Genomic DNA, 10,359 nt, shown 5'->3' on the forward strand with positions numbered 1-10,359 from the left:
ATTTTATGATTTATTCAGTATATCATACCTGTAAAAAATCAAGTTGATTGGATATCAGAAAGTATGTGTTCGAAAAAATGAACTAAAAACTATTTTTTAAAGAACTTAATAAACAGTTTTCCGAACATATGCTTTCTGATATCCGATCAACTTGATTTTTTACAGGTATGATATACTGAATAAATCATAAAATATGAACGGTTCGGATTATTAAAATTGGGCCTAAAAGTAGACCCGAAGGCCTGCAAGGACGAGCGCAAGTACGAGGCTGCAAGAAGAGAACCTTGGCTCATTTACCAGCCATCATTATTAACCTCAACGAATCACCTCTCCCTCTCTCCAAGACATTTCCTCAGATCTCTCTCTCTACTGATGATGAGGAAATCTGCTCGACCTGCCTTGTTCTAGAATATCCCCAACCTGCCAAGACCCAAAGCCCTGTCCAACGGCCTTGGCCCAGAAGGAATCGAAGGCCTGGCCGACAATGGGCCAACTTGTGGGCTTATCAAAATACGAGGGAGACGAAAGTCATGGCTGTGAGATTTAGTGTGGAGAAGAAATTGGATTGTGAAAGAAAGAAAAGAAAAAGAACAAAGAATGGATATAAAAAAAAACATATTCGGGAAATGTCGAAGAATGCAATGTAGGTTAAAAATCAGATTGATGAGCGAATCGGAAAATTGATTGGGTAGATGAGTCGCCGGCATGGATGGATCTAAGGAGGTGCGGTTGCACCCCTAAAAATTGTAAAAAACTATATATATTAATTATATTAGTAATAGTAAGTAATTTCAAAAAATAAGAAGCTATATGTGTATTTGCTCCTCCAAAATTCGAATCTTGGATCTATTATTGGTCACCAGTTCAGCTGTCACTAAAATCAAACCGTGATATCATAATTATTTTATTTAATTTTTTATAATTTTACATATATATTTACCAAATATATATGTTCACATATATTTTATATTAATATTATTTGTAAAAATATTAATTATACATGTGTTTGAGAGAGATCATTTTAAATACAATAAATATTATAAACCTTTTATATATTAACAAGGAATCATGATGACATAATGGAAGTTTATTATCCTTTCAAAGTTGAGGTGTTGGGTCCAACTCCCTCTAGCACGATTTTCAAACTTTGACGGTTCAAAGAGTATATTCGGACTGGACAACGGGTCCGATTTTCAAAACAATAAAGGAATGATGGATTCAAGGGGGTGAGAGGGCTGGAAAAATACGCTGGTCACTACAATGAAAGCTTGAAGCAAAAAGTATCAGTCAAGTTTCTCTTTATTGGCCTTGTTTGGCAAGTGAATTTTAGGTTTTTTAGGTTAAAATTTATAAAAAGGCAAAATAAGTTAAAATAGTCAATAAGAGAATGTCACATTAAACCTATAATTATTTTATTTTTTTTCTCAAAAACTTCACATCCAACTATAAAAAAATTCAACCATCTTCCAAAACACAAAATTTAACCTACTAAAATAGGCAAAAACTAAAATAGCCAAAAATTAAAATAGTCAACTTCCCAAACGAGATCATTATTGCACATAAACAGCAAGTGCAGCACATCATTTATTCCAAATGTAGAAAGGAAAGCAAAATCTCATCCAAATGGGATGTTGAAGAAGAAAACTTCAACGTTCAACTAATCAGTAAATATTAATTACAAGGACTAATAGTGCTTCAGAAACAGGCTTGCTAAAAGTTTTTTGGTACACAGATCAAGCCTCAAATGCATCATACAAAGCCGAGTGGCCACTTGAAGACACACAACAGACACATGAAAGAACTCCGAATTAGAGGAAGAGTCAGCCGCCGATAAATGAATTGGAAAGATCCCAAACAAGGACCTAGTACTCTATATCTATTCAAACGAAGTTACAACAGCAACACTACTAATGACTGAGTGAGGAACCTTTCCTCTTATTCAGATTGAAGTGAAAGAAGTATAGTGAAAGAAATTTGACATGGGAGCTTACTTCTGGTTTTGCTCGACCTTGGCTCTGATCTTCTGTTCCAACACAGATATCTCTGTCTCAAGACTGAACATTCTATTTAGTGCATGCATATTCTCAAGGGTCTCAGTAAGAGTCCGGCTGTCACTCCCGTCACATCTTAGATGCTGCATTGGACCATGAAGGAGCTTGTTAACTATGCCCCTACTAAGATCATCAACAGCCCTCCTTGCTTTTTTTGAGATATCGTCACCCATTTTTGACAAGCATTTTTCTAGCTCGGCAACTCTGATTCTTTCAGCATAAGCTCTCAATTTCTTGATCGTGGGAACAGTCTCCAGTGAATCCCTCCAAGCTTCAAATTGCTTTGACTCCTCAGTAATGATTGCCTGAGCTTCCATTGCTTTCCGAAGCCTATCCTCCTTATTAGCAGCTACAACCTCCTTAAGATCATCCACGTTATAAACCCGTGTGGCGTCGAGATCTGTGACACATGAACCTACGTTCCTAGGAACAGAGATGTCAACGAAATGCCTAAGACCCCCAACTTCCTGACCAACAGGTGGAAAATCCATTACATGTTCTTTCAAAAATAATGGGGTTTCTGATGCAGTGCTGGTGAAAATAACATCAGCTTCAGCAGCACAGGGTAGCATTTCCGAAAGGGGTTGATAGATTATCTCAACATCCTTCAATTCCTCGCGGATGGCAGCTACTCTCTCCTCAGTTCTGTTCACCACCACCATCTTGGTGCATCCTTTAGCTACCAAGTGTTTGATCACAAGCTTCCCCATCTTGCCTGCTCCAATCACCAACATCCTAGCAGTAGAATGAGAGGATTCAGGAAGCTTCATTAAGGCCAACTCAACAGCAGCTGAGCTAACAGAAACTGCCCCAGCAGCAATGTTTGTCTCGGTTCTAACCCGTTTTCCAACAGTGATTGCATGCTTGAACAGCCCGCTGATGTTCCTGCCAAAGCCAGTGATCCCTTGCCCAACTTTGACAACTTGTTTGACCTGAGCTAGGATTTGACCTTCTCCTAAGACCAAGGAGTCTAGCCCTGCTGATACTTCAAAGAGGTGCTGTGTGGCATCTTTATTATACAATAAAAACCGGTGCTGACAAATCTCTGAAACAGGAATCCCACTTGTCTGCCAAGAAAAACACAAGAGTCTCAGGAATAATAATCACATCCTTTTTTCATGGTAAGGTAATATACTTGATACTTCAGGACATCCCACTTCTTGGTTTTAAAAAAACTACACCCATAAAATGGGGAGGGTGAAAAGAAAAGAAGAAAAACAGTTTGATGGTGATAACCACCAATTACAGTTCAGAACTCTTAGATGATCTAAATATTCTCTATGCTAATTTATGCGTGAAGTGGACTCCCATCAAAAGCATAGCATGGTATCTCATATAATGCAGATGCACTAAATGTTCTCCTAAGAAATCAAACACTGTCTCATATGCTAGGGAATTGTTATCTGATAAAGGAACAAAAATTGACTAAAGACAAGTATCTCTTGGCAGCCTCAAATACAGCTCTGCAGCCTCAAAATCATGTTGATAGAAAATTACGAAAAGTACCTTTGACATCCATTCTGTCACTTCTTTTACACCACGATGTTGAGACAGAGCTACAACATATATCTCCATCCTGTTGCAGGTACTAAGAACAGCAGCTTCTTCTATATGATTCAAACTACACAGCTCTGCAATGGCTCGAGGCCATTCTGCTTCAGGAACGGCAAGTTTTTCACGCATTTCAACAGGTGTAGTGTGGACACTGAGCCCAATAACTACGATGCTGCTCCTTTCCTTTGTATATCCTGATGACATCAAATATTAAGTCTCAGAGATACCTAGGAAAACATTCATTTGTTTGACTCTGCATGTTTATTGTATCGTAATGATGAAGAAAACTGTAATGCCAAAATTACCCATACAAACTGAAACAGGTAAGGTAAAAACTGAAACAAGGTTATCTTCTATTGATTTGACTCACCACTCATGCTGTCAAAAATTAGACACAGACAAATTCTCCTTGTATTTAGATAGCTATACTAGAAGTCGAAAAAGCACCCCTTATGGAGGAAAGATCTCAGTAGTTTACAGAAGATGTTAACCTCAAAAAGCACCACACAATCAACAAATCGTTGTAAGCACGCATGGAACTTGACATGAGGGATTTTTTATGCTACCACAGTAAAATCATGCTGTCAAAAATTAGACACAGACAAATTCTCCTTGTATTTAGATAGCTATACTAGAAGTCGAAAAAGCACCCCTTATGGAGGAAAGATCTCAGTAGTTTACAGAAGATGTTAACCTCAAAAAGCACCACACAATCAACAAATCGTTGTAAGCACGCATGGAACTTGACATGAGGGATTTTTTATGCTACCACAGTAAAATGACAAGGCCATACTAAATTAAAGCTATTAACCGAGTTAATATATAATGAATTAAAAAGAAAAATGCAATAAATTAGGTGAGTGATGCACATCAGAAAATTTATCTGTTAACAGCACAAGTTACCATTTAAAACTTCTCCTTTAATAATTGCAGATGCCCAAATAAAGGCAAACATAAGTAAATAGTCCGCACAACACATAGGTAGATGCAAATGATGACCAGTGTAAAGTGAAAAGCATAATAATAGCGTCAAAAAAAAATATGTATTGTACAGAATATGCAGTCATTCAAGAAAGGAACAATGGAATTAGCATAATAGCACCCAAAAAAAGAAGAAGAATGTACCGAATATGCACTCATGAAGAAAGAAACAATAGAATCAGATACATTTGTGATAGCTTATTGATGTCGGTTAGCTAAATGACAGATAAAACATACTTCCATGTAAGAATAATTCCTAGTTCAAATTTTGATTGGTTTCGAATAATACAAAATATTGTAGCCCAATGTTTATAACTCTGCTGCCAGTTTAAATGTTACACAATCTAAGTGAAAGACTTTAACAGTTTATCCATGAAATTCACAAATTCACTTTTCGCCTAACATAAAGAAAGCACTGTTGAAATTTCAAACTTTAGCAGCCAATTAAGTAACTATTATGTAACCCGAAACAAATTCATAAATCACAGCCAGATAATCAGTAGTCACTCATGGCTTTGCTTGTTCTTTTCTTCTAATAATCCATCTCACGTGTGCTATCCAAAATTCACCAAAGTACTCATGTAATCTATGAAAATTCCTACAATCAGGTAAACAAGACAACATTTTTCAGATACTAAAAAAGAAAACGGTGCAATCAATGGATGAAAAAAGCAGGATTAACTAAATTGGAAGTTCATTACACATTCCAGAGCCAAAACTGAAACAAAACTACTAATTACCAAATTCATAACGAAATCAAAAGTTAATGATTCCAAATCGCAACGAAAACAAAATATCATGACTATGTAAGAGAAATGTTAACGTACTGTCAGCGGCGGATGCCTTGAGTTGTTCGAGTGCAGAGAGGCTCGGAGAAGGAGAAACCGAGGCCCTGTTTGGATCGACCAAGACCTCTGAAACAATCTCGCAACGAATGCTGAGACCGCCTCTCTGAATTAGGGCTCGTCTGGTACGAGATGGTTTGCAGAGCACCGGAATTTGAGACGACCTCGACAATGAGGAGGAGCTTCCGCCGGTGTTACTGAGGAGGAGACTCTCCACCTTCGCCCCTGCAAACGCACTCGAAACGGCCATCGCCGGCGAGAATCGCCTCACACTCCCAAACCCTAACCCTAGAGAGAGAGAATTGGAGGAGAGAGAAAGAGAGGGGGGAAGGTTTATGTTCAACGGCTTTGTTTAGTTCAGTGCAAAAGGGGCTGTTTGTGTGGTTGGGTTTTTTGGTTTTTTTTTTTTTTGGTAGGGAGAGAGATTGGGGGGTGGGGTTTGGTGTGGTGAGGAGGAGGAGTATTTCTGATTGAGGGAGAGAGATAGATTTCTTTGTGTTCTGATTGGCGGATGGAATACACGTTTTATCCACACGAAATTTCAGGTCCCACTGTAGATCTTCACCGGTGGGGTCTATTCACATTGTGTAGATCGGAATCATCAATGATTTTGACTTTTGGGCCTACAAATGTGGGCTTCATAAATTTTCCTCCTGGGCCCTATTTTTTCACTACTAAACAAAAAATTTATACAATTTTTAGAGATCGCCTGAAATTTTATTTTATTTTGTTACAAAGATAATAACAATTTAAAAAATTATATTAATTTTATTTATGTCACCTATTTGTCTCTCTATCTATCACCGCAGTGTGTGGCACCTATCTATCTATCTAGTGTATAAACTAAAGTGAAGTTTTAAAAATAAAAAAAATATATTCAATCAATATAAACTTGTTTTTTCATTAATCATGATTTTTTTTAAATTAATTTTTGTGTTTCATTGTATCATCAAATATAAAAAGAAATGCATAAATAAATAAATAAAATACAACCACCCAAACAAACAAAGAGATATAGTACAAATTAGGTGATGGTGAAAGAGAGAAGTAATGAAAGAAAGTGATAAGGTGGGAAAAGGGGAAGGGTGAAGATATGTGATGGAGATTGCTTACTTGAGATTTTCATTGGGCCTCTCTTTGCCACAACTTTTATGAGATAGCCGTGGAAGAGATTCCCACTTACACTTAGGCCATGTTTGTTTGGGTGGACATGAGCTTGGGATTGGACTAATAGTCCAATAAAATTATTAATCCGATATTTGGTTAAACAATTCAAGTACGGATTAATTATTTTACATTTACTATTAGTTAAGATAGAATACATAATCCAACGGATTGGTTGTCTTAGGATTATTAATCATGGGAATGCTAATCCAGTCCGCCCAAACAAACATGGCCTTAGAGGATATGCTCTCCATATTAATATGATTTTTATATTGTATGATATTAGGATTTCATGATACAGTTTTGAACAATGTTGCTGTCATTGTTGTTTTCTTTTCTAGCTACTTATTTTTTAACTGGCTTCTTTACATGCATTGTTTGCTCTTTTGCTTTGATCTCTATCTGCTTGGCAAGCAATGAACCAAAGCTTCTCTTGGTTATAGTTTATAACTTTGGCTTTAAAAAAAAAAATTCTACTTCTAAGTCAGTTTAGATTAGACAATACAAAAAATCTCCACAATATAGAAATACAAATCATTAGACATGAGCTTTTTCTTCTCAATCCTAAAGGAAAATAATAACATGATTGCAATAATTACATGTGGTATATGCATACAAATGTATGTATGGAGCTAATTCAAGGCTGTAGTAGTTCTTACACAATCAACATTAACAAAGAAACATTTAAAATAAATAGAAACAAGCTTATATGTCATCTAAGCTTTATCAAAAAGAGAGGGTAAAATAGAAACAAAAATTTTCAATGAAAAATAAAACAAATTCCATACATTTTATCGCGTATAATAGCCGTTATATAGTTGTTTTGAGTTTAAGTTACTTAACATTGTTAGACTAAAGTGATTGAGCCCTCTATCGCATCATAGATGGATAAACAAGAGCAAAATAAAAAAGAAAGTTCTTTTTTTTTTAAATTAAAAGTTCATAGAATAATGCAAGGTGTAATGTATGTATACATCCACCAAAGGCCTCCAACTTGTTTCAGAACTTCAGGAGCAGGCAATTCCAAATATCGAAAACAAGATCCGACATCCTTGCCTTACTGTCAAAGATTTCATCAAGTAGATTGATTAGCTGCATTATACATATAATTATTTTGTTTCTTTTTATGTTCACACTTGCATTAATATTAGCAATGAAGCACAAACCAAAACAGATGTCCAGCTGATATACTGATTTGAAAAGCCAAATAGTACTTTCTTTGTTTTTAGAATTAGGTTTCCATATGAGGCAGGCTTTAGCTTGAATTAATCCTCATTAATTTCTATTTCAAGTACAACCCTAACATGCATCCCAAGATAACTTGCACAACTTGTAGCCAACATTTTCTTGGCCCATGACTCTTGGTTTTTCCCCCAAGATTCAAGAAAGTGGAATCAATAACTTTCTTTCCGACCAATCACGAAAATATGTGTTTAGTACAATATCATTTAGAAAATGTAGCCGTAAGTCTTGAAGTGAACATCAAGACTGTCACTGTTTCGCATATTGTATATAACTAAGATGTCAAGTAAGGATAGTTAAATGAACACGATTAATTAACACGAAAACAAGGGATTTATTTAAAGGTTATACAAGTAAACAACTCCAAGAAATGAAAGTAATTAGGTCTAATAACATCATAGGAGATTTATATTAGCTCAAATTATTTGAGGATTAGATGTATTGATTCCATTTTAAGAAGCATGACATAAACACAGGCAAGCAAAGAACATTTGCTCTTATTAGGGATGTACAAAGTGTTAAGAAAGGTAATATGACTACGCTTAGAACGTGTCCAACATTTACTTCTTTTTTTTTTTTTTTTTTTTTTTTTTTTTTTATCAAATTAATTTGAGTAAAAACTTGATCTGATATTGAGTGTTTCAATGGAGTTTCATCAAATTACCCGTCGACGAACATTCGGCTAGTCGACTGGCCAGTGTAAATTTTTACTGTAAATTGCAAGGAAGGTGGACGTTCAGGAGACGACCAGTCAGTCGTCTAGTGCTGCTGCTGCTCTGTATCTGCAACGGCTATGTATAGTATTTTGATGAAAGGTTTCAGCTATCCCCAATTTGATGAAAAGTTGAAAATATTCTTGTTTTGATACTAATTTGATGATAGCGTTGAAGCAGGAAAACTAGAGTCTTTTCACTAAATTTAAATTTGATGAAAGAAAAAATGCAACGTTAGAGATGCTCTTATACACTCTACATTATCTAAATGTTGATGTTATAAATAAACAAATTTCTTACCAAATTTTTTTATTAATAGACACAGACGTAGTGTGAAACTCACATTAATAAATACAAAGCGGAGCCTATTATTTGTATTTAGTAGTAAGAACATTTGATTGAAAAATTCATTTATTTATATCATTGTCGCTATCTAAACTAATTATTATTATTATTATTTTGGTTGTGTACCTAAATTAATTAGTGGATGCATGGATAACTAGGCAACTAGTTATTTTGTTATGTAAACAATAAGCCTCTCTATATGGGTTCCAGTTTTGAAAGCAGCTGCAGCCCAATTTATCAATTTGAAAAGCAACAAGGCTTGGGAGTGGGTTCAGGATGGCCTAGTCCAATGTCTGGGCTAATGGAAATGGGCTATCTTTTGAAAATTTGAAGAGGCCTCAATTCCCAGTTGCTAGTTTGGGTGCTATTGTACCACACACACATACCTGGGCTATTGGAAATGCACATAAATTTTGATTTTGATTTGTTTGTAGTAATTGTTTTTAAAAAGTTTAAAAACAAAAAATTGATTAAAATATAAAAAAATTCACTAAAAATCAACGAAAACTCATCTAAAAATAATTTTTGAAAAATTAAACCAACAGACACGTGAGAGTTAAATGGTAAATGTCAATCTTCTTTTGTTAAAAAAATTAAAAATGTTAGACCTTATAAGAATTAACAAATATTCTTATACAATATTCACATAGTTGTAGATCTCATGTGGCGTGGGTCCTACATTCATGTAGGTATTGGGTGGAATATTTAGTATGGGTCCTACATTCATGTAGGTATTGGGTGGAATATTTAGTATTTTTTTTTTTTTTTTTTTTTTTTTTTGGGGGGGGGGAATCCCTAACATTGCTCAAAAACAATACCCAACATATCCCATATTTCTCATATATAAAAAAAAATATTGTTTTTAAAAAATAAATAAATAAATAAAAGTTATACAGAACTTCCTACTAAATTTCTCAAACGTAAATTACACGTTGATCGTGCATACGTCAAATTTTTTTATTTTTATTTATTTATTTTTTGAATTAGCTGTCTAATATTCATAGTCTTTCATAGACTGTGTGGTGTGTAATTTTGATACGAGACTTTTCTATTCATTTATCTCTTTATTTTTTACCACAAATTTTTATAGTTCAAATAATAGAGGTAATTAAAAAAATACACCTTCATGAAAAAAATTAGAATTTTAATTATTAATACGTGTAATATTTTTTATTAATTTATAATTATTTTTTTAAAATTTACTAATGTGATATATATTATTTCTAAATAATACTTAGATCTATATAACATCACGTAATATTATTTCAACATCAATAGAAAATATCTTCTTCGGCACTATTTCACAATATTCCACACATTTATGCATGGTTTATCTTTTTCTGAGTATTTTTTTTTTTTTTTTTTTTTTTTGCTTGTTCTTTGAATTGTTTGTCCGAGCAAGAGGAAGTAATTTATGGGACAAATGCAAAGTGTAGTTTTTGCTGCTCAAATTAACCAATGAAT

General features: G+C 34.5%; 1 protein-coding gene across 1 annotated transcript; it reads right to left on the reverse strand.

Moving 5' to 3' along the window:
• Positions 1-1,615: 1,615 nt before the first annotated feature.
• Positions 1,616-5,982, reverse strand: LOC145823017 (glutamyl-tRNA reductase 1, chloroplastic-like). The gene is made up of 3 exons (XM_082921797.1): positions 5,414-5,982; positions 3,558-3,799; positions 1,616-3,118 (listed from the first exon to the last, which is right to left on the reverse strand). Exons 1-3 carry the CDS (start codon positions 5,679-5,681, stop codon positions 1,988-1,990), a joined length of 1,641 nt encoding a protein of 546 aa, XP_082777923.1. The 5' UTR covers positions 5,682-5,982; the 3' UTR covers positions 1,616-1,987.
• Between the last annotated feature and the right edge of the window lie 4,377 nt (positions 5,983-10,359).

This window comes from Camellia sinensis, chromosome 3 (assembly GCF_055761805.1).
Source record: "Camellia sinensis isolate YWXY chromosome 3, ASM5576180v1, whole genome shotgun sequence".
Classification (NCBI taxonomy): Eukaryota; Viridiplantae; Streptophyta; class Magnoliopsida; order Ericales; family Theaceae; genus Camellia; species Camellia sinensis.

Excerpts from the sequence above, each read along its gene's own strand:
- LOC145823017 (XM_082921797.1), bottom strand. The coding sequence starts at position 5,681 with ATGGCCGTTTCGAGTGCGTTTGCAGGGGCGAAGGTGGAGAGTCTCCTC. Across the intron at positions 3,800-5,413 it reads CAAGGCATCCGCCGCTGACA|GATATACAAAGGAAAGGAGC; the intron begins GTACGTTAACAT and ends TGATGTCATCAG. Across the intron at positions 3,119-3,557 it reads TGACAGAATGGATGTCAAAG|ACAAGTGGGATTCCTGTTTC; the intron begins GTACTTTTCGTA and ends TTTTCTTGGCAG.